At 39.8% G+C, this 26,809-nt stretch overlaps 4 protein-coding genes and 2 long non-coding RNA genes across 6 annotated transcripts; 4 read left to right on the top strand and 2 right to left on the bottom strand.

Moving 5' to 3' along the window:
- Positions 1 to 1,130: 1,130 nt before the first annotated feature.
- LOC104963452 (calpain-1 catalytic subunit-like) lies at positions 1,131 to 3,093 on the bottom strand. Its single transcript, XM_010792042.1, has 6 exons — positions 3,061 to 3,093; positions 2,549 to 2,617; positions 2,369 to 2,447; positions 2,065 to 2,181; positions 1,723 to 1,781; positions 1,131 to 1,635 (listed from the first exon to the last, which is right to left on the bottom strand). Exons 1-6 carry the CDS (start codon positions 3,091 to 3,093, stop codon positions 1,612 to 1,614), a joined length of 381 nt encoding a protein of 126 aa, XP_010790344.1. The 3' UTR covers positions 1,131 to 1,611.
- Positions 3,094 to 3,283: 190 nt separating this feature from the next.
- Positions 3,284 to 9,034, top strand: LOC104963451 (calpain small subunit 1-like). The gene is made up of 12 exons (XM_010792041.1): positions 3,284 to 3,374; positions 3,526 to 3,698; positions 4,260 to 4,397; positions 5,786 to 5,884; positions 6,408 to 6,473; positions 6,544 to 6,601; positions 6,752 to 6,816; positions 6,956 to 7,024; positions 7,118 to 7,196; positions 7,930 to 8,046; positions 8,124 to 8,182; positions 8,266 to 9,034. The coding sequence occupies exons 1-12, from the start codon at positions 3,284 to 3,286 to the stop codon at positions 8,287 to 8,289; spliced, it is 1,038 nt and encodes a 345-aa protein (XP_010790343.1). The 3' UTR covers positions 8,290 to 9,034.
- Positions 9,035 to 9,288: 254 nt separating this feature from the next.
- On the top strand, positions 9,289 to 14,144 carry capn2l (calpain 2, (m/II) large subunit, like). Its single transcript, XM_010792040.1, has 17 exons — positions 9,289 to 9,606; positions 9,941 to 10,010; positions 10,615 to 10,733; positions 10,824 to 10,957; positions 11,048 to 11,216; positions 11,309 to 11,392; positions 11,706 to 11,791; positions 12,263 to 12,337; positions 12,450 to 12,610; positions 12,731 to 12,900; positions 13,004 to 13,015; positions 13,180 to 13,391; positions 13,481 to 13,517; positions 13,602 to 13,667; positions 13,783 to 13,840; positions 13,944 to 14,008; positions 14,109 to 14,144. The coding sequence occupies exons 1-17, from the start codon at positions 9,370 to 9,372 to the stop codon at positions 14,142 to 14,144; spliced, it is 1,791 nt and encodes a 596-aa protein (XP_010790342.1). The 5' UTR covers positions 9,289 to 9,369.
- Positions 14,145 to 14,263: 119 nt separating this feature from the next.
- LOC104963449 (calpain-2 catalytic subunit-like) lies at positions 14,264 to 18,606 on the bottom strand. Its single transcript, XM_010792039.1, has 12 exons — positions 18,176 to 18,606; positions 17,735 to 17,804; positions 17,390 to 17,508; positions 16,765 to 16,898; positions 16,488 to 16,656; positions 16,288 to 16,371; positions 16,128 to 16,213; positions 15,963 to 16,037; positions 15,356 to 15,516; positions 15,108 to 15,277; positions 14,938 to 15,002; positions 14,264 to 14,270 (listed from the first exon to the last, which is right to left on the bottom strand). Exons 1-12 carry the CDS (start codon positions 18,410 to 18,412, stop codon positions 14,264 to 14,266), a joined length of 1,377 nt encoding a protein of 458 aa, XP_010790341.1. The 5' UTR covers positions 18,413 to 18,606.
- Positions 18,607 to 22,526: 3,920 nt separating this feature from the next.
- On the top strand, positions 22,527 to 23,851 carry LOC104963438 (uncharacterized). The gene is made up of 3 exons (XR_800317.1): positions 22,527 to 22,622; positions 23,394 to 23,440; positions 23,831 to 23,851. It is a non-coding gene; the product is annotated as an uncharacterized lncRNA (long non-coding RNA).
- A 786-nt stretch (positions 23,852 to 24,637) lies between these two features.
- On the top strand, positions 24,638 to 25,459 carry LOC104963439 (uncharacterized). The gene is made up of 3 exons (XR_800318.1): positions 24,638 to 24,676; positions 24,775 to 24,867; positions 25,224 to 25,459. It is a non-coding gene; the product is annotated as an uncharacterized lncRNA (long non-coding RNA).
- The last annotated feature ends 1,350 nt before the right edge of the window (positions 25,460 to 26,809 follow it).

Raw genomic sequence — 26,809 nt, 5'->3', positions numbered from 1 at the left:
GTAGTTAATAAAACATAATAATATCAAACATAATATGACTATTAACTTTATTGTGAAATTAAAACAGAACGGTAAAGGAAAATACAGTTTCAGTCTCTCGATTTGAAGCTTATGCATTGTACCATGAACCTGTATAGACCTGTAACAGTCAACTGCATGAGGAGTTGGAAAGGTAGTTCAGTAAATAATATCTTTAAAAACTACAAAAAATCCCTTTCTATCAGCTGTGCACCGTTATCTATCTACCAATTGGATCAAATATAAAAGTCAGCTGAATTAGTGTTGATACTGTGAGGAGACGTATTGTGTGAAAGTAAATGGAAGATGTTGTTTAATTGCTAATATATTTATGATCCACGTCACATATTCAGTTTTGGCGGCATTTCTTACAGTTTGTCAAAAGGTCTTCTGATCAGGGCTCTATAAATAAAAATCTAGGGCAGAAATATTTAATGCAGCCGAACCGTGTATTACAATGCCGTTATGTGATGACTTCCAAAGAGAAAAGCAAGAACACTCGGAATAAAGTATTATTTTATTTTAAAAAAATGTTTTTCCGATTTCATATCGCATGAAAACCATATCCCGACATGCATTGCGGCTAAAACAATCGATGTTTCTCAAAACCTCTGAAAAAAGAAAGGTGTCTCTCAGAATCGAAAGACAAAAACCTATGGGAAAAACACAAAAGCATTGTACACAATCTAAACCAATAAATGCTGTATAATTAACAAGGATAAACTGATGTTTTTTAGTTGATGAGTACTGCAAATATCACTGTTAAATCATTTGATCATTGGTTTTATTATGAAAACGTCGAGACCGGAAATACTGTTTTCAACCCGTAACTTTACATGGAGGCTGCCGCATATCTCAAATCATCTTCGTACGTAATATCTATCAAACTATAGATCCTACATATCGACTGGACGTGGATTCTAAAAGTACAATATACACTTCTCGCTAGAAATCTAATCAAAAAGCGTTTTAATGGCCAAACTATCCTACAATTTAGGATTTTACAGAGAGGGTTATTTGTGAATAAACTACCATCTGTAACGTTAGCATTCAACGGGAGCACTAGAGGGCGAAAACTTTATAACAACTTGAACAAACGGCATATTTGGTCGTAATAAGGGCCCGAACAATCGGCCCATTTGGTCGTATGAGTTGGAGGACTTGTTGTGCTAGATACCACAAAGAGCTGTAAATTAAGATATAATTTCCAATAGTCTTAATTTCTCTGATCTTAGTTTACCAAAAATACTTGAGAACACTATCAGAACTGTCTGTTGTGCACTTCTTAGGATACGAAAGAACTGAGCGGGCAGAAAGACATTATTAACATTATTATTTCCAGTTGATATGCAAACTGCTCAAAGGGATATCATTATGATTTACTCCAAATAAAAGGATTCTCATTTGTGTGACATTCTGGTTTTATTATGTTTCTGGAAAATCAAACCCATAGTAATTATTTCCCCCTCACAATACATTGATTAGGTTTTAAATCAAATACAAACTTTAATCCACTTGTCCATAATATTCAGATATGATATCTGTTCAACACATGTCTTGATTCTCCATCAGTTAACAGTCAGAGGAGCTCCTCTACAACATCGACAGACTTAGCCACTGTGAATGAAAACACAAGAACGGGTCAGTGTGGTCAATTAATCATTGCTTTATAGTTTTGTGTCATGATTACAGCTCCGCTCTTACCTGCATAAAACCCAGCTCTATCACACCAGACCCATCCTTGTCCAGGATCTTGAAGGTGTCTGTTGTAAATAAAAATAAAAGTAAATCACTTTATAAAATCAGGTGCTAGGGAAAGAGGAAATACTGTTTCTGGTTCATTCTACATATTTCATTAATTTAATAGATCCTTCTTAGTCAATGGGATTCTGTTTTAGACAGGAATCCTTACTTGAATTGTGTGTCACTTTGATATGTTGTTATTAAAAAAAAAAGATAACATCCAAAATGGTGTACGTGCTGTTGGAGTGTCTTAGCGCTGTGCTGATCACAGCTTAAAATGTGGTAACAATGAGAAATACTCACTGAAGAGTGACTCCAAGCGGATCAGGCTGCACACAAAGTTGTCAAAGTCAATGCTGAGGTTTGGTTCAGAGTAGCGAGCCACAATGATCTGATGGAGAGAGTTGTTGAGAGAGAAACCTGCCGAAATGCAAAAACAATTGACATTTAAAATAATATCTAACGGCACATAATGAAAGAATCTGAAGACAAAGCCATTCACGCACTTCAGAATGTGCACAAAAAATATATCTACTGAGTATTTTCCTTTGCAGTTGCAAGAGATAATGGCTGTGTAGACAAATATTTTGTGAAATGAACTTCTCACCAGCATCCTCAACAGCCATCCGCATCTCAGAGGCGCTCATACAGCCACTTTCGTCTGCATCTCTCTTTTTGAACAGTTCCTGATGGAGAGCACACACAGTTAACATGTATTATCACCATACTACCAACACACTGTAACACATTGCATGTTAATGTCAATACAAACAAACAAGAAACACACCAGGAACTTCTCAATCTTTGTCCACAAGATCTTAAATTCCACGATTCCCAGCTTCCCAGTTCCATCTTTCTTTGAAGAGTATGTCAAGGACAGTTATGATGGAAGGAGCAGGCTTTGGTTGTCTATCTGACATGACTTCACTGACGGGCCACTTATCACAGTAATCTTATGCTATGTAGCCTAAATGTGTCCAAACATGCAAGTCCCAGTTGTAAATTCTAGTGTAGATCCCCCAAAAAATTCCCAAAAATTCCAAAAGATACCAAATGCGACGTTTGATTTGGGGAAAATTGTATGAATGAACCCAAAGGACATCTCAAATATCTCCTTTACATTAAAATCTTTGATTATAATTCATTTCAGACATCATATCTTATATCGCCCATCAACTTTTGGATCATGCCTATGTATTCTTCTGGCTAATGTTCAATCGATGGAAAATAAACTAGATTAACTAAGTCGGATTTTCAACGGGACATTAAGAACTGTAACGTGTTAATTTTCACGGAGACTTGGCTCAACTCCGCTATCCCGGACTCCGCCATTGTTCCAGACGGCTTCATTATATTTCGCCAGGATCAGACTGTTAATTCAGAGAGAAGCAAGGTAGGTGGAGGTGTGTGTGTCATGATAAACAATAACTGGTGCACAGATGTGGGGATTATTTTTTCGGACTGCTGACAACAACACAGCACTTGATCAGCTGTTTGGAGTGATTGACAGGACAGAGACTTCATGGCCAGAGGCGACCACATCTCACTGCTACCTGCTTACAAGCAGAAACTGAAACGGGACAGACCGGTGACACGGACTATACAGCGCTGGAGTGAGGAGTCAGACTCAGCTCGGCAGGACTGCTTCGAATCTATGGAGTGGTGTGTGTTTGAGCCAAGAACAATGACAGATTACAAAGGAGCAGCGGGGGGTGCTGCGGGACTGTCTGTGTGCGGGACTGTCTGCATGGGTATCTCTTCCAGATGAGCTGAACAGTTTTTTTGCACGATTCAAGAGCAGCCAGGCTGTGGAGGCACAGAAGGATCAGGAGCCCTGCCCTTTTGTTTTAAACAGGGCAGATGTGTGCAAATCCTTCGAAAGGGTTAACCCACACAAGGCTCCTGGACCTGATGGCCTCCCTGGCCGTGTTCTCAGGGTGTGTGCAGTTCAGCTGGCTGAGGTGTTCACAGACATCTTCAACAGATCCCTGCTGCAGTCTGTAGTCCCCACATGCTTCAAACACTCCACCATCGTTCCTGTCCCCAAAAAGTAAAAAATCACCAGTCTCAACGACTACCGCCCAGTAGCACTCAACTCCATCATCATGAAGTGCTTCGAGCGGTTAGTCAAAACATTCATCACCTCCTCCCTCCCTGACTCTCTGGACCCCCTGCAGTTTGCCTACAGAGCAAACAGGTCCACAGACGACGCCATAGCCCCCCTCCCCCGCTCCACACTGCCCTCTAACACCTGGACCAAAGGAACACATACAGTATGTGAGAATGCTGTTCATTGACTACTGTTGAGCCCGAGGTCTCTGAGGTTGATGACCAGCTTGGAGGGCACAATGGTATTGAAGGCTGAACTGTAACTGCCCTCTGTAATTGGATTCTGAACTTTCTGACGGCTAGACCCCAGGCAGTGCGGGTGGGAAACATCACATCCTCCAGTCCACCCTCATCCTCAAAACCGGAGCCCCTCAAGACTGCTTGCTCAGCCCTCTCCTCTACTCCCTGTTCACACACACGACTACGTGGCCACGCACAGCTCCAACACCATCGTGAAGTTTGCTGACGACACGACCGCCATCGGCCAGATCACCGATGGCGACGAGACAGCGTACAGAGAGAGGGTCGTAAAAACCTGACATCTTGGTGCCAGGAGAACAACCTCCATCTCACCGTCAGCAAAACAAAGAAGCTGATTGTGGATTACAGGAAGCAGCAGAGAGACGGACACGCCCCCATCGCCATCAATGGGACTACGGTGGAGAGAGTCAGCAGCTTCAGGTTCCTCGGTGTCCACATCACTGAGGACCTGACATGGACTCTTCCCACCACCATCATCACCAAAAAAGCTCAACAGCGGCTCTTCTTCCTCCGCAGGCTGAGGAGGTTCAACATGGACTCCAGGATACTCTGCAACTTCTACAGCTGCACCATAGAGAGGATCCTGACCTCCTACAGGTGCACCATAGAGAGTATCCTGACTGGCTGCATCATGGCCTGGTACGGCAGCTGCCCCGCCCTCAACCGTAACGGCGCTTACACAAGGCGGCGTGCGTTGAAGTTTCAACGCTTCTGCCCATTCACTTTGAATGGGACGACGTCACGCCTTGCCGAACTGCATTGTGGGAGCAAAGCGTAGAGCAATGTTCTACTTTTGAAGCTTCAACGGAAGCGACAGCCAATCGAATAATATGCCAGTACAAGCTCTAGCCAATCAAACCGCGTGCTTGTGTGTCCGGGGCGGAGATTAATGTGATTGGTTGTTGGCCCTACCTATGTTGCAAATGTATTATCTTTTCAATTAACACACGGCATCTATTGCACGTCTGTCCGTCCTGGGAGAGGGATCCCTCCTCTGTTGCTCTCCCTGAGGTTTCTCCCATTTTTCCCTTTAAACTGTGGGTTTTCTCTGGAAGTTTTTCCTTGTACGATGTGAGGGTCTAAGGACAGAGGGTGTCGTATTGTCATACTGATATTCTGTACAAACTGTGAAGTCCACTGAGACAAATGTAACATTTGTGATATTGGGCTATATAAATAAACATTGATTGATTGATTGATGGATGATGGTCGAGCGTCAGACACACCGCCGGCAAGCTTCAACGCACGCCACCATGTGTAAGCTCCGTAAGGCTTTACAGAGGGTAGTGAAAAATGCACAGAACATCACCAGGATGGAGCTGCCATCCATGGAGGACCTTTACTCCCAGCGGCTCAGGAAGAAAGCCCTCAGGATTATAAAAGACCCCCATCACCCCAGCCGCAAACTGTTCTGTCTGCTGCCGTCCGGACTAAAACCACCAGACTCAGAGACAGTTTCATCTCACAGGCCATAAGACTGTTAAACACCTGGGGCCGTATTCACAAAGCATTTTATCTTACCGCTAGGAGTGCTCCTAACTCGCGCTAAAACATTTTACGTAGGAGTTTTTTCTTAAAAGTTATTCACAAAGCCGCTGAGACCTACTCATACTAAGGATAAATCACTAAGAGTGAACTNTGTGTGCCTTGGCAGTCTCAGTATTTTCCTGCACACCAACAGAGTGTGCTCAAGCTGTGCATTTGTATATGTTTCAGTCCACTGGAGGAGGACATTGATGCTGAAATCGAGGAGGTATGTACATACACAGAGTGATTTTGCATCGATTATGAAGTGTGGGCGGTGGTGGGAAAGTCTGGAAGGTCACCAGTTCAAGTCCCAGAAAGACCAAGTGCTACCGAGTTCCCTGAGCAAGGCACCGTTCCCTACACTGCTCCCCGGGCACCGTACATAATGGCAGCCCACTGCTCCTAATCCCATCCTAACACTAGGATGGGTCAAATCCAAAGACTGAGTGCAGCAGTGGCTCAGTCTGTGTAGGTACTTGAAGAACCGCCCGTTCACATCCCAATCGGACCCAAAAAACACAAGTGGACTGGTAGCTGCCGAGGTGCCCCTTGAGCAAGGCACAGACTGGCTGCCTCTCCAAAAAAATGCATGTGTTCACCTTTGTGTATTTTTACTGTGTCTTGTATAACAAAAAACGTAGTACTGCGATTGTGTGTTGAATTCAACACCCATGAATATTTTAAAAAATCCAAGAATTGTCAAAGCTTTTATTTGACATGAGTGACCTCTCTTTGTTTCGCTCTCACAGGAGGAGGTATCTGAGGATGATGTGGATCCTCATTTTAGAGAGGTCTTCAAGCAGATTGCTGGCGATGTATGTAGAGCAGCATGATACAAATGTACTATACCCCTAAAAAACATTCTAATATGCAATTTTCCAACAGGATATGGAGGTATCTGTCTTTGAACTGGTTAAAATGTTGAACAACATTGTCTCTCACCGTGAGTATACCTCTTACATATATACAGTAGTATACTTCAAATATGTAATGTATATACTATATATACTGATATACATACTGTCTGCACGTAGCCTTTTCATTTTCTTTGAGTTCCAAATTGGGGCTAGTTATGTTTGTAACTTTCCTGCAGGGTCTGACATCAAGACAGATGGCTTCAGCGTTGAGACTGGTCGCCTTATCGTCAGTCTGCTGGATGTATCCTCTTTAAGAAATGATCCCTCAATTTTATATTTGTTTCTATTTGGGTACATTATTATTGGGCGAATAAGATGTGAACGAAGGAATTAAATTCATAATCCATGAGGATCTTTTTATAGACCTAAACACTCCTCAGAAAGATGAAAGTGCCAAGCTGGGACTGATGGAATTCCACTTGCTTTGGGGAAAAATCCAAAAATACCTGGTAAATTGGGATTTATGTGATTTGAAATATGTATTGCCATGTAGGAATATCTTTCTGTATCTATTAACACAACACATTGTCTGGGTCAAACAGGAGATCTTCAAGAATCATGACACAGACAATTCGGGCACCATGAGCTCCCACGAGATGAGAGGCGCTGCCACTCAAGCAGGTAACAAACATTATCTTGTGAAAGATCTCATACACTACTGTTATGTCAGCTGGTCATCTACGTGTTTTATACAACATGACCTGAAAGCTTCTCATATGTTTTGCTGCTTTAAAAGTTAAAACATCTGCAAGTGTACATTGAATGGCTTGAATTCCCGAATGGTATTTGTTTTCCTGATAAGAATCACAAATGTAGATGTGTTGCCCGCATAATTTAGTTATCTTTGAATAGAGTGTGCCTCCATAGTTGACATAAGCCTTTACCAACTTACATGGTAATATCATGGCATGTGACAAATCGTGTGTGTGTGTGTGTGTGTGTGTGTGTGTGTGTGTGTGTGTGTGTGTGTGTGTGTGTGTGTGTGTGTGTGTGTGTGTGTGTGTGTGTGTGTGTGTGTGTGTGTGTGTGTGTGTGTGTGTGTGTGTGTGTGTGTGTGTGTGTGTGTGTGTGTGTGTGTGTGTGTGTGTGTAGGCAGTTACTGGCAGACTAGATAAACCAGTTGGGGGACTTCCTCCCTGCAACAGATTTTGTTCATGTAGCCTATATTTTACCGCAGGGACAAAACAAGCATGGGCGTGGCTGTGTAACTGTACTCTTCCATTATCACCCTGCTAATACCTGACACCTTTCAATAACTATATTTCCCAAGGATCAGAAATAATGCATCTCTATGAAACTGACCCTTGCTAACAGGAAATGATGGTGATAACTGACGGCTATCTTTCTTTTCCAGGTTTCCACATCAACAGTGCTGTGCTGCAGTCCATTGTCAGTCGTTACGCGGATGCTCAGTATGCCATAGACTTTGACAGCTTTGTAGGCTGTCTCATTAAACTGGAAATGCTCTTCAGTAAGTGTCAGCAAACCCAACAATCTGATATGATCTGTTTCATGTTTACAATATCAACATTTCCGTCTCTCCACCAGAAATGTTTAAGTCTCTGGAGAGAGCTGACGCAGGAAATATCGAGCTGGACATGCAACAGGTGTGTGAGAGAATAACAAAAGATGCGGTTTTTTCGGTACTTCTAGTTTGGCTGGTTTCTATAATAATAGTTTCCTCCTACAGTGGCTGTGCCTGGCGATCTACTAAAAAACTGAAGAGGAGTCCAGGGATGATACTTTTGAGATATATGCTGAAAGAAAAATGAATTAATTTCATTCAAAGATACTCTTTCCAATAATAAAAAACCCATGGACTTTCCCAATATGTTCCAAATGCATGCACATTGCTCAAATGGATTTGTCAAATTAAATGATATTTGCTGATTACAAACATGGAGATATATGTATGGAGTATCCCTCACACACAATATACCCTTTTTTAATCCGTTTTTGTGGTATTTTTGCTCTTTTAACTTTTGCAAAACTTGATAGAAAATCAAGAAAGAAAAAACAAGGAATGTTTTCCTCTGGTGTAGTTCCGTCTAATCCAATTCGATTCACAGGTAAGCTTGACTCGGACAAAATACGTCTCAGGAAGGTTTGTTTGACTCTTTACTTAAAACAAAAGGTATCAAAATACAAACACATATTTTCACAGTTCAAAAAACTATGTTGCTCTGTGCTTCTTTCTCCTTCTCACACACAATCACCAGCAGCTGCCGTCAGCTATAACGTCTCGTAATCACAAAACAGCTGCGGTCGTCTATGCCGTCAATTCCACGGCTGGTTCAAATAAATGATATGATAACACTATCAACAAAGGATTATAATATACAAATATATCAAACTATACATTTTAACATATGGCTCCTACATCTGGACTATCTGTGTTTGTTTTATATAATAATGTGCACACCAGACAGATCAAATGGTTTAAATAGTTTGAGATATTAAATTGCATATTCATATTGCTTGCGGCTCAGTCTTTTTTTTTGTTATTTTATCTTTGTCAGATATGTTAAGGACAAAAACAGTAACGCTGGTGTTAAATATGAGATAAAAGACATAAAATAAATCCATCCATGTGGGCCGCACCTGGGTCAAATATGCCATCAACCAATGCCAGATATGGAGTAGGCTGAATGCTGCAGGTGAGCCAGAGTTAGTGTGTTGTCTGTCATGAATAATAAAGGGTGTGGAGACATTTCAGCAAAGCCTGTCTATCCACACACACAGACCAGCTGGGAGACAGTCGTAGATAGTCAGAGATTTTTAGAGTAAAATAAAAATGTCTGGCATTGCATCTAAACTTCAGCACAACCGAGAGAAATCCCAAGGGATAGGAGCCAACTCAAAAGCGGTTAAATACCTGAACCAGGACTTTGAATCGCTGAGGAACAGCTGTCTGGAGAGAGGGCAGCTTTTTCAGGATGACTGCTTTGAGCCTCTGCCATCATCCTTAGGCTTCAAAGATCTGGGACCAAATTCCCACAAAGTTCAGGGCATCCAGTGGAAAAGACCAAGGGTGGGTACAAACAGAAGGAAATCATTTAAATTATTGAAATGTATTTTGAAACTGGATTTTGAAGATGATACCTGTCCCTTGTGCATAATTTACAGTACAGTGCATTTCAGTGTATCTAATGAATTCAGTTTGTCAGAAGTGCTATTTGTAATACTTTGGTCATGTACACTTTTACATACTAAATGTCAGTTTAAATGCTACACATAGGCATAAAGTGTCTTGTTTTGCCCAGTGTATTTGTATACAAAGTAAAGCCTTAAAACAAATATGTAAAAGCAGTAACACCATTATAAAATAAAAGGCACTAGTTGAATTAAACTTGTTTTTCCTTCAGGAGTTGTGCTCCAAACCACAATTCATAATTGAAAATGCTTCCAGGACTGATATCTGTCAAGGAGCACTTGGTAAGACACACAAACACTCCTTTTGAAACTACCAAACACTACTTTGCTTTTGTAATTTTCTTATTGAATTCACATTCAAATGCATTTTGATGTCACAATGAGATATTTACTGTATTTTACAAAGAACACATTGATTTCCATCTTAAGTTATTTGAATGAAGGACTTTGCATTGCTTATCTAAGATAGCAGTTAGCAGATGTGAACGAGGTGACTGGCTTACAGTATGTATGTGTGTATGTATTTATGTATGTATGTATGTATGTCCATTATTATCATTTACTTAGTTTCATCTTTGGAAACTTTTGCCAGTATTGTATTATTTAACACCACTTGAAGAAGATCCAAACCTCATAACTGAAAAAATGCCTGAGCCCTGACATCAGCTGTCACTCCTTAACTCTTGTCTCTCCACGCCCATTTGGCAGAAAGCATCTCCATGTGTGGGTGAGATTGAGATGTTTACAGCTAACAAGCAAAGGAAGAAAAGATAATAGCCATTACTTAGCTCACAAAAGGTCTGTGTGATGCAAACAGAGTATGTTCTGGAGATGTGTCACGAATGATGAAATGCCCGTTATTCTAACACTGTTAAATTGTGTTCAGGTGACTGCTGGCTCTTGGCAGCTATTGCTTCCCTGACTCTCAGCAAACAGGTTTTGTCTCGTGTTGTCCCCCACGATCAAAGCTTTGAGAAGAACTACGCTGGCATTTTTCATTTTGAGGTACAGCAATTCAACACCACAACCTCGTTCTTATAGAAATAAAGTGAGGTTTGATTTGTACTAGTTGTGTCTCTTCCCTGTGGCTCTCAGTTCTGGCAGTTTGGTGAGTGGGTGGATGTGGTGGTTGATGACCGCTTGCCCACCAAAGATGGAGAGCTGCTGTTTGTTCACTCAGAGAAGAATTCAGAGTTTTGGAGCGCGCTGCTGGAGAAGGCCTACGCCAAGTATGGAAGAATGAAGCATCAGGATACATTGTGTATTATTCACTATCTCGTTTTCTGGTCGCGTCATTCATGAACTTCTTATTTCTCTAGGGTTAATGGATGCTACGAGGCTCTTTCTGGAGGCAGCACCATTGAGGGTTTCGAGGACTTCACTGGAGGCATTGCTGAGAGGCATGAACTGGGGAAGGCAGGCCCCCGACTCTTCAAAACCATTAAGAAGGCCTTGGATAGAGGATCGCTTCTGGGATGCTCCATTGATGTTGGTTTGAGATTCACGTTTCACTCTCAGAGATTGGAGTCCTGGATATATATGATGGTGTTAATCTTTAAAACGTTTCCTCTTTATCCCAGATTACCAACGCGTCGGACTCAGAAGCCGTCACATATCGCAAGCTGGTGAAGGGCCATGCCTACTCGGTGACAGGAGCGGAGCTGGTGAGGGAATACCTGTGTTTTTATTAGAGCCGCAACGATTGGTCGATTCGTACATGCTTTCTTTTTTTAATAAACCTTAATTTTTCAAACCTCAAAATATGGAGATTTGAAATATATTATACACAAAGATCTCCAGGTATAAAATGAAGCTGCAGTGGCTACCATGTGTTCTCTAAAATGTAATAGATGTTACAATTAGGTAACTGACTGAGGCATGATCTCTTTTGCAATATTTATATTGCTGCTATACTGTAGTGTTTCCCTTTTGATTTTTTTTTTCTGGTTGAGTTATTGACCCTTAATTCTGTTTCAGGTGGAGTATAGAGGAAACCGGGTGCAGTTGATCAGAATTAGAAACCCATGGGGTCAGGTGGAGTGGAATGGAGCCTGGAGTGACAAGTGAGAATGAATATGGTCACATGTGCATGTTACTGTAGTAACTCTGAGCATGTTATCATAAACTCACATTTGTATTACATTTTCCTGGTTTGGTTTAGATTCTGACAGGTGACATTGTTAACTGATCAACATGTATCATTTGAACTGCTCCCATTTTCTTCTTATAAATAGGATTTCCCAATAATGCCTTTTGTTTTGTTCATAAGAGGACCCCGCCTGATTGAAACATCTACATCCTTTGTTTTGACAAGGGTATTAAGTGTGTGTTTCTGACATGCATGTAAGACCAAGGAGACATACACACCCAGGCTGGTAAATTATGTGGTAAAAAGTTGTTACTCAGACTCTGGCTTTAAAGCTTGTTTTTGCATGTAGGTGGAATGTGTGACACAGTAAGGTGCAAGCCTGTGGTTTATTTCTGATGTTTGAACTTCATCATACAAATGAGAATGTATTGGCACTTCATCCTAGGTCTTCTGAGTGGAGATATGTGAGTGACAGTGACCGGGACAGGCTGATCAAGCGTTGTGAGGACGGGGAGTTCTGGTAAACATCTGAATATACTCTACCTCTTGGGTTTCAACTGCAAAACACTATAATACTCCAGTAAAAGGAAAAGGCCATTTAAAGTTAAGGATGTGATTTTCTTTGTCCACAGGATGTCATTTTCAGACTTCCTGCGCCAATATTCCCGCCTTGAGATCTGCAACCTGACACCTGATGCCCTCAAAGATGACCAGTTCCAGAAATGGGCGGAGTCAGAATTTGAAGAAACGTGGAGAAGAGGCGTGTCAGCTGGTGGTTGCAGAAACTTCCCAAGTATGATCAGTTTCTCAATCTTCACCCCAGAACTGGTGTGTGTGTGTGTGTGTGTGTGTGTGTCTTGGCTGCTGTAACAATGTTGACAAGCTCCTTGCTAACCCTTGCTTTACTTCATAGATACCTTCTGGATGAATCCTCAGTTTGTCATAAAGCTGGAAGAGGCGGATGATGACTCTGATGATGGTGAGGATGGCTGCACCTTCATCGTGGGCTTGATGCAGAAGAACAGACGCCGTTTGAAGAAAATGGGGCAGGACATGCAGACCGTCGGCTTTGCCATCTACGACGTAAGGAGCTGCCTTTTAAGATGTAGACGATAATAGTCATGTACTCAATTTGTCATATGTATCATTGGCACCAATTCTTACTATTGTTTTTGTCTTTTTCCAGCTGCCTAAGGAGGTATGTATACAAAAATGAAGACACTTTAATGCATTAGCATGTTTCTCAGAGCACCAATTGTTGTTTATGGCTCAATTATCTGTCCTTTAAAAGTTCTCTAATTACACCAATGGAAGGCTAAAGGTGCCCTTGTGTGACGGTACTGCATGTGTGTCATTTTCCAGTACTATGGCCAAAAGCAAGTGCATCTGAAAAGAAACTTCTTTGTGCGCCACGCTTCAGCTGCGCGCTCCGAGACCTTCATCAACCTGCGAGAAGTTTGCAACCGCTTCTGTCTTCCTCCAGGCGAATACCTCATCATCCCCTCCACCTTTGAGCCCAACAAGAACGGAGACTTTTACGTGCGGGTGTTCTCTGAGAAACCGGCCTCATTCCAGTACGTCTCTTTCACAAATAAGTGCAAATCCTTAACAAAGATTATTTATAATCATTCAATATCTAAATATGATCTCTCACTGTTTTTAGAGAGATAGATGATCCTGTGGACTGCCATGTTGAGCAGGTAAATCATAACCCTTGATGTATATATTTTTGAAGATTGATTTTTAACAAGGAAGGACAAACATGCATACTTTGTCATGTCTAGATTAACATTGATGAAGATGACATCAGTGACAGATTCAAGAAACTGTTTGGACAGCTTGCCGGAGCTGTGAGTATGCGTAAAATGTGACATTTTGACAATTTTTATTTTTGACATCATCTTATAGTTCCAAGTCATTGTTTCTTTTAACTTACAATTTATGTCCCTGTCAAATGCTTCTTAGGATGTGGAGATTTCTGCATTTGAGCTGCAGAGAATCCTCAACCGAGTGGTGGGGAAGAGTAAGATAAAGGATTATCTCTCCTCTTAAAGTAAAGTTCAGTATGTGCATTTCATTATATGACACTCAAAGCAAGTGACCCCTGTGTTTTGATTCATTTTTAGGAGAGGACATTAAAACCAGTGGGTTTAGCCTGACGACTTGCCGCAACATGATCAATCTGCTGGATGTATCCTTCCAACTAATTTATGTCAAGAGAAATCTACAATACAATGACCCTCTTAACATCCTGTGTTCCCCTTTTATTTTCTAGTTTTTTTTTCATCTAGCTCTGTGAGAAAGTGAATAAGCATTATATTCCATAGTGTCAAACTATCCCTTTTAAGGCTGAAAACGCCTTATTTATGAAAGCATTGAAGGTTCAAGGCTTTTATTTTTCCTACGTACATAGCTACAGTGTAGTTATGTAGATGAAAATCTTAGGTCACAGGCTTCTCCAAAAGTGCAACACAGTAAAACAGAAAAAATTGTGCAAGTAAATACAAAACAGAAAATAGTGCAATAAGAGTATACAATTGATTGGAATATTATATATTAGATAAATAATTTGTAAGTTGCAGCCAGATGGATGTTATGGATGTTGTTTCAAAAGTTCGGGTGTTTAACAGTCTTATGGCCTGTGGAATAAAACAGGCCATAAGGATGGCTGCTCCGTCCTGTTGATGTGCTGTGCAGTTTTCACCACACTCTGTAAAGCCTTACGATTGACGCCGNGCTACCCTACAATTAGCTGCACCTTTACCAACTTTGATAACACTTTAATGCATCAATAATTATAATCAAACATATAATATATATAAACATATTATTCTGAAATGGACCAGTAAGTACATTTACTTTTGATCAGAATAATATGTTTATATATATTATATGTTTGATTATAATTATTGATGCATTAAAGTGTTATCAAAGTTGGTAAAGGTGCAGCTAATTGTAGGGTAGCTTGGGAATTTACTCCAGGTTTAAACAAAGTCTTATTCAAGTGTTGATTATATTTCACATCATTAATCAAAACCTGCAAAGTAACTAAAGGCATACAATAAATGTAGTGGAGTAAAAGTACACCATTTACAAAATTGTACTTCAGTACAGTACTTGAGTAAATGTACTTCCCACCTCTGATTACTTGCATGTACAGTATAAATACAGACCTCGTCTGGGACCTGTAAAAAGAAAACAGACAGAAAAAGTTATTTAGAAGACCGTCAAACATTTTAAAATGGATTAAGTACAGAGAACTTCATATTAAACATGTTATTATAGGACACCTTATAAATGGCATAGCCAATGGTTTCAAGGTTGCGGTTAAGCTTCTTTTTCCGTCGTCCGTCCTTTTGCATCAACCCAACCAGGAAGGTGCAGCCATCTTCTCCATCCAGGGGGTCGTCATCCACATCCTCCAGACGCACCACATACTGTGGGTTGGATGAGAATGTGGCTGGAACACACAACGTGTAATTATTTATATGAAGCAGTGTAACTTCTTGCACAGACACACACATGGTTTCTCTGCTACCTTGGTTATTGCGGCAGCCGCCAGCAGTGGAGCCCACCCTCCACATCCCTTCAAACTGGTAGTGGTTCCAGTGGCCCACATCGTTACTCATGATCGTGTCTGGGGTCAAGTTACAGATCTCCAGCGTGGAGAACTGCCTGATGAAGTCTGAATAGGACATCCTGAGGAGAGGAACACATTTCTTCATCACTTTTAGCATTAGCCTGAGGCTCACAGGACCTAGGATTAGAATAACCTATTGAAATATAGTGTATTACCACCCCAAACAAAACATGGTTGTGTTTTCTTTAGCTTATTAGCTCTCTGTGTCCACATAAAGAGTCCACTATGTTGAACAGCCATTTTTTTATAAGTCAACAGCAGAAACGATTAAATTAAAGAAGGCCAGTATTTCGACATGCATATTCAATATTCAGTCAGTTACAATCTGCAAACTCACCACTAGATGCCACTAAATCCTACACACGCCATATACCATTTGCTTTGCTGATTTATCAAACCATATTATGGCATCAACACAATATCTAAAATAATGCATTTATTGTAATTTATGTTTGCTGCTGCATTACAAGAAGTAAGTAAGTAAATACAAGATAAACAGATTTACCAGAACTCTCCATCCTCAGCCTTATTGTTCAACTTTGACTTCTCCTCTTTACTGACGTGGTTCCATTCGCTGGATCTGATTTATGAAAATAATATATTGCTTTTAGGAAAATCCAAACAAAAAATGGTAGATAATGGTTAAAGGATCTGGAACAAAATGATTTACCCATCACTCCAAGACCCAGTCCACTCCACCTGACCCCATGGATTCCTGATGCGGACCAGCTCAACCTGCCTGCCTAGATAATTAACCTGGAAGAGAGAGCAACTGTGAGTGATGTTTTTCACATGCATTAGAAAAAATAAAATAACATCGGATTGCATACCTCCTCCGCACCAGTCACTGAGTATGCATGCCCCTTGACAAGTTTAAGAGCTGTAACCGCCTCTGTCTCATAGGCATTGGTGATCTGAAAACACAAAAAAAAAATAAACTTCAATCTTGGATACCTTTTTACTGACTACTGTTGGTTTGTTCTCTCACAGGTGAGGTTAGCATGCAAATCAATATGAAAATAAGACCTACATCAATGGAGCAACCCAGCAGTGAGCCCAGCCCCAGAGCTTTCTTTATGATTTGGAAGAGCTTCGGTGGAGCTTTGTTTAAGGTGTAAACTTCAGCAATCCCTCCTGTGAAATCCTCAAAACCCTCAATAGTGTTTCCTCCAGACAGGGCTTCATAGCAGCCATACACCCTGTCAGACACAGAGGGACGAGAACAGAATCATCATCTGTATGATGTCAATTTTTACCATAAGGTTTTGATACGGAAAAATATATCCTGTAGCTGGAACGATCCATACTTAGCATAGGCTTTCTCTAGCAGTGCGCTCCAAAACTCGGATCCCTCCGCTGAGTGAACAAACAGCAGCTTTCCTTCTCTGGTGGGTAAACGGTCATCGACCACCACATCCACCCACTCACCAAACTGCCAGAACTGAGAAGAAAAAAATATTAAACTCAAGGTCGAAATACGCTCATAATTTTATTGTTATTACCTATTAACGTGAAGCTGTTGACATGAAACACTATTTGTTGCGTCAACTCTTATTCAAAGGATGTGTCTTTATGTATGAAATCTCAGCTTCTAAATGGACTTTTGAGGATGTGTAGGCAGGTACATTTTGAATTGTTCAACATATAATGAAGTGTTGATCAGCATTGTAGGAGAACAATGATAACATCTTTGTCCCATGATTGAAATTGACAATTATCAAGCTTCATATGAGGAAAGTAGTGATTAAGATTCAAGAGTTACAGTGCAAATTGTGGATTCACTAACTGGAACCTTTCGACTGTACCAGTTTGAATGTTTCTCACATGTTGTTTCTGTACAATGGCTAGACATGACAGGAAAAAAGGCAAAGAAAAAAAGAGAAAATAAAGAAAAAAGCCCTCTCGAAGGTCAAGCTTAGGCCTTTGTCTGACCTGGAAGTGAAATATCCCGGCATATCTTTCAGTGAAGTTCTGTCCATGGGGCACCACACGAGCCAGGATCCGCTGGTCCAGAGTCAGAGAGGCTATTGCAGCCAGAAGCCAGCAGTCACCTACACACATTCAGAGCAGAGGCATGCTCTGAGATTGTGAAATAAGTTGTGTACACCGCAGTGCAGAAAAACATTATGTGGCAACAAACCACCTCTGAGATAATTCCATTTTACAGGCCTAATGGCAGAGTGGGTGGAGGTGTTGGATTTTTGTGGTTCCCTTATAAAAAGCATTCATGCATCCATCTGTACATGCAATCATTGACCCGTCCTCATGTTCACTTACCCAGAGCTCCTTGGCAAATGTCCGTCCTTGTGGCTCCATCATCAATGAACTTTGGATTTGAGCACAGCTCCTGAAAAGTTTACCAAGCAATCACACTGAGTTGAAAACTTGAAAGCAGTTTTGAGAGGTATCACACTACATAGATAGAAGGAGGACATTTCAATTACATGATTTAGATCTGATGACACATAAGATAAGCCATACAAATAGTAAAACTATGATCATACACACAATTAATATGGTGAATGTGGTATTCAGCATTTTTTTCGTAATGTACTAACCAGTTAGCTACTGTTTTTAATATAATATTAAGATGCTCAACAGAAGAGAGTACATTACTTGCTCCCAGTGTGGAACTCAACAACCCTATGATCATATTACAGTACAAACATTGTCACTGTTGTCTGTTTTCATGGCTGTAATAATGCTGTTTCTTCTTACCGTTGGCCTCTTCCAAACTACGCCCCTGGTCTTGGCTGAGTATGGTCCCAGCTCATTGAAGCCCAGTGATTTGCTCTCAGGAAGAAAACAGTTGTCCTCAAACAGGCCTCCACGCTCCAGACACTGCTGCCGCAGAGTCTCATAGTCCTGCTGGGAGAACTTCACTGCTTTCTGGTTGGTGCCAATGCCTTCCTCCCTCTTCTTCTGATGGGCCAGACGATCTGCAGTGGAAGTCATCCTCACCTCTTCAGTGTATGTAGACTCCTCGGATGGCGATGTTCTTCTTTGTGATATGAGTTAACGTTGCTTTCTTTGTTCCTTTATAGCTTCCGCAGGTGAGGACAGGATTCAGTGCACCACAGACAGGGAGGGGCCTCTAATGGACAGGTGAGAGGAACAAAACAGACAACAGCCACCATAAGCAAATTTGCAACAAGATGGCATTGGCCCCAGCTTAAATACAAACAGAGACACGCCTAAAGGCAACTTGAAGCAGCACTCTTATTGCCTTATTTTGTCTGTGTTTTTGTGTGTGTGTGTGTGTGTGTGTGTGTGTGTGTGTGTGTGTGTGTGTGTGTGTGTGTGTGTGTGTGTGTGTGTGTGTGTGTGTTTGCTTGGAGGGCTGGGCATTTTGTTGAATTTATTGTTTCCCACTTCCTGATGGGTAAATAGTATAAATACCAAAAACACTAATTAAAATGTGTATTATGGGACCTTATGAAAAAACACAAGTGCTCACTAAAGAACAAGGTTGATATGTGTATTGCAATAGATATAGGAAGGGAGTAAAGGAAGTATATGCAGCTGAGAGTTGTGAAAAGGAAGCTGAAATGCATCAAGTGAAGCAAGAATGGGAATGTAAAGGGATGTAAATAACGTTGCAACACTGAGCCTTACGGGTGTCTGCCTTAGTCAACTGTACACAGTTAGGGATCAGATCCTTCAGTCCGGAACCATTTTGGCTGTTGAATACACCACTGTTTGTTTTATAAAAAGATGATTCATGTGTGAGCCTCAGAAGTCCTGCCTAATAAGGATGTGCATCAGAGGTAGTGAATGGGAGGGTCTCCACCCTTGTTTAAAGAATCTCATGGAATGGAAAACAGAGAAGACAATGAATAAAATGCAATACAATCATTATAAAAGACTGACTAAACGGCAGACCATTGGCTGATTTTTCTGAACCAATGCAGAGGCAACGATGATTTACTACATTTGTATTGTGTTACTGCATCTCCACAATCTTATTTAGACTTTTCTTGATTCCAGAGATGGATGCTACTATACAAATATTACCAAGTTTCAAACCTTCCCCACCCAGTGGACTTACAGTATGGAGTGTCCTCTTAAATAACAATGTTGAGGTTAACCACACTGCCTCCACAGCATAACCAGGCTTAACTGGAAGCTGGAAGAAGGGAGGGTCATAAACCACTGAATGTTTTGTGTACACAGTTTTGTTTGTGACATCGACATGACAAATGAGTGCCAATAATAACCATACCCCTCCTCTGTTTTTTAGACACACAAAAGGGAAATAATACAGGTTGTCCAGCAGAGACAACCTGTATTCTTGTTGATTTTGGGTATTGATCTTTTGATGCAGTCTTTTGTCATGAGACAGTCTTCTGTCTCCCTAACCCAGCCACTGACAGTCAATGATTGATCTGTATTAAGACATCGAATACTCATGAAAGCATTTAATGAGTTGTATGAAATCCATCACAAACATTTAAACAGATGTATATCTCTTAATATGTTAGCATGCTTCACAATGGCTCTAATATATAAAAAGTATTGTTAGAGACGTGTAACTAATGGGCTAGTGTTGCATTGCAAATAATTAATTATGCACGTATCCTACTGTAATTTCTTACGAATCATCTATGAATCACTAGTTGTATTTATAAATGAAAGAACTGTTGGACTTGACTACTTATTCTGAGTAGATGAGATACATCAGTTGATATATTGAGCAAGCTTAAAGATTTAACACCACTCTTTTTAGTGTTCAATATTCAATACAGTAGTGAATACAAGCTTTTGACATCACATTTTGCATGTGCTCTGTGTGCACACCTATTAGAGTTGAAATACAACGCTGACTGCCATTATTAAGCTTCCATTTTTTATTTGACATTCAAAATATTTGAAACGGTTCGAGGCACTTTAGTGGTCCTAAAATAACCTGAAAAATGAATAAACTTGAACTTGATGTTTTGGCCACTTTTCGTTCAAAAAGCTAAGCACAACATTGACATATTACCTTATAAAGTTCAAGGTTCAAGCTTCAAGGTTCTTCATTTGTCAAACGAACATAGCTACAGTGTAGTTATGTCGATGAAAATCTTGTGTCACAGGCTTCTCCAATAGTGCAACACAGATAAACAGAAAAATATAGTGCAAGCAAATAGTAAATTGTAAATACAAGAAGAAAATAGTTTAAAAAAGTGAAATTGTGAAATAGTGCAATAAGAGTCTGCAAGTCATTGAAATATGATATATTAGGTAAATAGATAAATAATTTTTAAGTAGCAGCCAGATGAATATTGTGGATGTTGTTTCAACAGTACAGGTGTTTAACCGTCTTATTGCCTGTGGAATGAAAACTGTCCCTGAGTCTGGTTGATAGTGCAAACTTGTAAGCATTGTGGACTGTGTGGTTGGCAGCCATCGCCTATTGACACATCAAACATGCAGATGCAGAGCAACATAAGAATTTATATTTTTTAACTTTTTGTCAAGTCCAATAGCCCTGTTATGCTATTGGCCCAGTTACTTAGGGAAGTGTCTGGCTCTAAGCAATGCTCCTGTTACAAAGCTAATTTAACATAGTTTAACATTAACATCTCAGCTGATCTGCATCTGCCCTGTTTATCCAACTGAATCTCCACCCACTTTAAACCAGGAGGAAAGTAAAAATTTGATAAAGAGAATTTGTTTGAAGGTAATTTATGTAATGGTATAATTTACTCTGCCGGGCTGGTGTTAGAAACATACCACTTTAGTCCTACACTAACCAGGAAGTGTCCTGATGAGCACCAGGATAAGACTATGCTAATATATTTCAATCAGGAGAGACGTGATGTATGGAATACATGTTTATTATCGGGCCCAGTATCCTTGTCTTTTTCTTCCGCGTCCGGGTTTGCGGGGTGGCCGGCTAGAACCGCTAGCCAACTGGGGAACGCCGCCTGTAGCTTAATCCGCAAGACTGCGGAGCTGATGAATATATACCCGGAGCTGGGACGAAGCCCTGCTGCTGCTTGCGCGTTGACACCTGGAAGACAGCTGATGGAAAAGGGGAGAGCATATATAGCGGGGTTAACAGGTGCGATGAATAGGCTTGTGAATGGAGGGAAGTGATAGGTTAGCTGAGGAGTGGTGCTCCCTATCATTTAGTGAAGGGAGCGAGTATTGCCATGACGCGCAATACAAAGTGATAGGTCTTCCTGCCTGAACTTGCGCTGAGCTTCATTTGTTTCTAGTGTGCCACATTTTGTATTTATAGTCTTGCAATAATCTGCAAACATCATGACTTTAGAAATATCTCTTCCATCTGATTTAATCAACATATTAACTGGATTTGTCAAGTCGGAGCATTTGAGGACTTCAAGACATACTCAATTCAACCTTTGAAAAAATCTCATATTTTAAATTCTATCAATTTCTGAATATGGTGTATAGAGTGACACAAACTCCTGGCTGCATTAGAACCAAACCCAGGATAGTATCATCTGCAGCTATGGTATATTTATCTCTCCTTAGCAGTCAGCATGCAGATTTGCTGGCAGGTGACCTTTAACCTCTGCAGTTGTTCACTGTACCTTATCTCTCAGGTGATTTGTTTTTCCTTCAGTTTCGGTTGACAGAGATGAGATGATTAATTTCTCCAAGTTACAAAATGACTTAACTGTAGCCTCTCCCCTAAAGCCGTTCAGTTTATTAATACACGATACGCCTCTACACTGAAAAAAAGGGGAAAGTGGGGTTGTTCAATTTGCAAATATGCAGTTAATATATGAGACATAATTTATTCATGTTTCTCTTCTAAACATGAATCAATCATGTAGAACTATGTTAATCTTGAGGGGTGTACGTTCTATAAGTCTCAATCATGTTAAGAAACTCCGCCCACTGAGCACATACGTCAGCAGCTTGCTCCGCAGCCGATTACTCAGATTCTAATTATTATTTACAAATATTTTATTCACAAATTAATATGGTCGGAGTCAAAACCCGTACTTTAATAGTTTCGTAATTGAACCTGAACAATATGGCACTTTAATGGACAAGATGTAAAGCAGAAAAAAATTGGAAAATATATTTATCTTTAAAAATGTGAAGCTTTTTCTTTTTTAAACAAAGGAGGGGGGAGGGGTTCTACCATATTTTCTTCCCGCATCGGAGGAGTAAGCTGGTTCTGTCCCGAGAACATCTCTACAAGGTAAAAGTTATTTAAGGGTTTTTAATGTCATCAAATGTTCGTCATAGTTACAGGTTATCAGAAGACGCATTGTTTGCAAAAAGCAGAGTTCACATTTGCCATTACAACGAGCAACGTAAATACAGCTGTCAATTTGTAAACATTGTCATTCACTGGTGTTAGCTAGGATAAAGCCATGAAAATCATAAGGTGAGTTTATATTGATTGACTTGTGTTTAGCGTGTTTTTATACTGTGAGTATTTGTAGAGCGTAAGTCCGGCAGTTGCTTGATTTACAATATTTAAAACTATGAACCTTGCCCAAAGTTATGCACATTAAACTGAGCTCAGTGGGGAGGGGGGAGTCATAGCTGATGGATGAGCTTGCGGCATGTTTGCATGTCTATAGGCTACGTCTTGTTTTAAATTATTGTTTCATGTCTGCTGTCAGGCGTTGTAGAACTTTACTGCGTCGGTCCGGCTCTGCATGTCTACTCTTGTGCCGACTTTTAAGGGCGCTGATGCAGGTTGTAGGCCTACCTTACGTTAAGCGACCATCTTTACCCATTTAAGGTGTTGATTGTTAAAGATACAATATTGTCTGTGGGACCGCAGTGTTTTCCCTAAAAAACTGTGTTTATGTCTCTGCTTTGATCCGCTCTGTGTTCATGTAAATACCGTGAATACACCCAGATCAAAACAGAGACACAATATTGTGTGTGGGGGTGTGTCCCGGAAAGCGACACTTGATACTGGAAAGTGGAAGATATTAATGATTGTGTTACACTTTAGCAGCGGTGCACATACCATGAATATGGGGGACATGCCGGACAGATCAAGTAAGGGTGACGATCCACCCGCTGTGAAATTAACTTATCTTCCATATTTGCCGTACACTTGTGTTTACGGAAGTTGAGATGTTTCTCGGTTGTGATTGGTTGTTCCTCGTCACATGACGAGCGGTGTGCGCTGCTGCAGTGCACGTCTCCATTGGAACCAATGGAAATGAGCTCGCAACGCTGATGTGTATGGCTCAGTACAAAGTTGTACTCATTGCATTAGGCTACTGTAGCTTTTTACACTGGAGGTGCCCATCTCGGCCGAAGTCGGTTCATATTAGCCTAAAGGTACATCATTAAATGGTAAATGTCCCCTTTAAGGAGCAGAATATTTTTGATTTATTTGTGTGTGAATAATGAAATAATTTCAAATATGTTTTTCTGTGATAGGTAATTGGTGTGGAGAAGATTTCTGTAGTAAATGGTGAGTATTCAAATGTTCAGTGTGATTTACTTGACTAACTTAAACTTGATCTTTAACAAATTGAAAACTGGTATTAGTCTGACAATTTCTGAATATTTATTCATTACATTTACATACTACAAACATTGCAGGGATATACACATTTTCTGATTTATTAGGCAAAAGTGATTCAGAAAGTGAGAGACAAAAGCCAAACATTCTGCGATAAAGCCTCCTTTACAAAAGTGATAATGTTTTGTTTGTTGAAATGACTATAAGGGTGTTTCTTATATGTAGTCTTACATGACAGTAATACTTATTTTAAGTCGCTTTGGAAAAAAACGTAAACTAAATTAAATGTAATGTAGTCTAACCTGGTTGTTCGTACTTGATATAAAAAGTTATTCTCACTGTGGAACCAAAACAGGAGTAATGTAGTCCCTTTTCCGTGCTCTGGTCAATACATTTTGAATCAGCTGAAGCAACTTAACTGACTTTTTGGTACACCCTGATAATAAAGAGTTACAATAAGCTAGCCTTGAAGTAACAAATGCATGGACTAGTTTCTCTGCATCGTTTTCAGGCAAGATATGCCTGGTATGTGATTTTGTAAATACATTTAGCACACAACTACAATCATAACATCATTAGAAAATTAAATGAAATCATGATTGTTATGACTGTGATATTTTGTTTTATTTGATATTTTGCCCCTCCAATCAAGATTTCTCTCTCAGCTGGATGTGCTATCTGACAAACTTCTGAATATTTTTTAGATGAGAGGAGGACAGATAGGCCAGCGTCTGAACTATATTATGTCAAACATGACTCAAGTAAGAATTCATTTTAAGGAAATTATACATCGAGTCAATAGTGTACACATTTCATTGAGCAAAACAGATTCTTTCTTTTCTTATTCCCCTTCACTTAGGTTGATGATGTCGATTTAGGGCGGGAATGTCTTCTCAAGGGGCTGTGTGTGCACCTCAATGAGGACCCACAAGATCTGCTGAAAGAGTTTGTGGTCAGTAGAAGTAATATTTGATCTTTTGTTTTTTTTTGTTGGGCTTTAAAATATGTATTTATTGAAACACCACACATATATAGCCAAAAGTATGTGAACATCCCTGTTTTTTGTTTAATAGCCAGACTGAACTGAAAAGCTACAGTATAGGGCTTTTAATTTAAAATGGATATAGGAAATAAAACATTTTTTATCAGGTCAGACAGGAGTATATCAGATAACAAAGAGGCTTAAAAGTACTGAAATCTGACCAAATGTACTTGTTAAACACATGGATTTAGTAATGGGTATATATATATATATGTATTGATTTGTTAGACCTCACTCTGTTCCCTTTGTGACTGTGCACTCTGCAGGCAGAAGATGAAGACGTCATTCTGCGGTCCATTCAGGGGATTACAGTGGGACTTTATGTCGTCAAACACAATTCCACCATGAGACCAGAGTACAGATGAGACCAGAGGACAGATTGTCCTGGAAGGCCAACAGGTACTAACTGATGTGGACAACATTGCATTAGCTGCTACCATGTTATTTGGACTAATGTTTGCAATGAACCTGAACTACCCACCTAAACTGAAGTGCACGTTCAAAGTGCTCCAGCAAATGTTAATGGAGCTAGACGGCATCATGCTCTCCAATTAAGCCCAAGCATTTAAAAACAAACTATTTGAGTGAGCTGTTGCCATGGACCATTGTGCACTTTTACAGGATGTATACTGGACTTTCATCGATACAACTGTCTTGCACTTCCGTTGTTCATGCTTTTGGCTGTATTGATTTGCATGTTTCAGAAATGTGTGTTTTTCCTGGGGTCATGTGTTTTCAGAATGTACCACTTATCATGTGTTTCAGAATGTACTAATTCTGCTACTTCAAAATGTCAGTTCTTATTTTTATTTGTAATACTTTCTTTGCATATGTGGTGAGAAACCAGGCCATTATTATACTTTCATGTGTTTTTCCAAAGCAATGCCATTGCTTTTTTGTATTAAAGTGCCCTTTCATATTAGCAGGTTATGGATTTGCAAGAACATTTCCTTTTTTCGGCTAGGCATTGACATTATCTGTTAATTGTTTACTATGAATGAGTTACACAAATAAGCCTTTCTTTGCCATTTGGCACAATAAACCTTTATTTTGGTTGGGAGAATTAATTTCCTTTAAGCTTCCTTGCTGTGTTCTAACACAATAATGCATGCATCACAAACATTTTCTATTTATTCTATTTCTTTATTTTCAATGTATTTGTTAATTCTCCTGGGGCTGCATGATGGAAAAAACAAAAGCTCATCTGGATGTGTAGGTGGTTAATATTGTTTTATCTTTTGAGAAAAATACATGAATGTTGTTCAAAGAAATGTGTTTGTCTTTATTGGCTATTTGTTTTAAAATGTCATGATAAATGCTGTAGATATAAGAGATTAGGATGGATCCTGTAGAAGAATGTATGAAATGCCTCTATTCACATAAAATAAATAATCTTATGTATACCTTGAGCACTGGTAGATTAAACAGAAAACTATAGCATGTAGTTTAAACAAAACAGGCTTTAGGTACAAATGAAATATACTGAGTATATTAAAAGCCTAAAATGAACATTAAAAAGTCATGTTGGTTAAACATAGGGTAAATGAATATACCTAATATTAAAGGAAATATTCAAATGAACATAACAATTTCATGTTTCTTTGACATAATATAGTTGTGCGTCTCTAACATAATGGAATAGTTTTGAGTACACATGATTTTAATATGTGCAACCGATCTCCATGTTTTTTATTACTTAAGTCCAACAGACCTTTTACAGTGAAGCTTAAATAAAGAAATCATGTTGCTTTAACAGGTACAAGTTAAATATACTGAGCATATTAAAAGCCTAAAATGAACATAAAAAAGTAATGTTGGTTAAACATAGGGTAAATGAATATACTTAAATAAT

Source organism: Notothenia coriiceps, unplaced genomic scaffold, assembly GCF_000735185.1.
Source record: "Notothenia coriiceps isolate Sejong01 unplaced genomic scaffold, NC01 NC01_scaffold00036251, whole genome shotgun sequence".
NCBI classification, from domain to species: domain Eukaryota; kingdom Metazoa; phylum Chordata; class Actinopteri; order Perciformes; family Nototheniidae; genus Notothenia; species Notothenia coriiceps.
The sequence above is the reverse complement of the archived record's forward strand: the minus strand, read 5'-3'. Positions and strand labels throughout refer to the sequence as shown.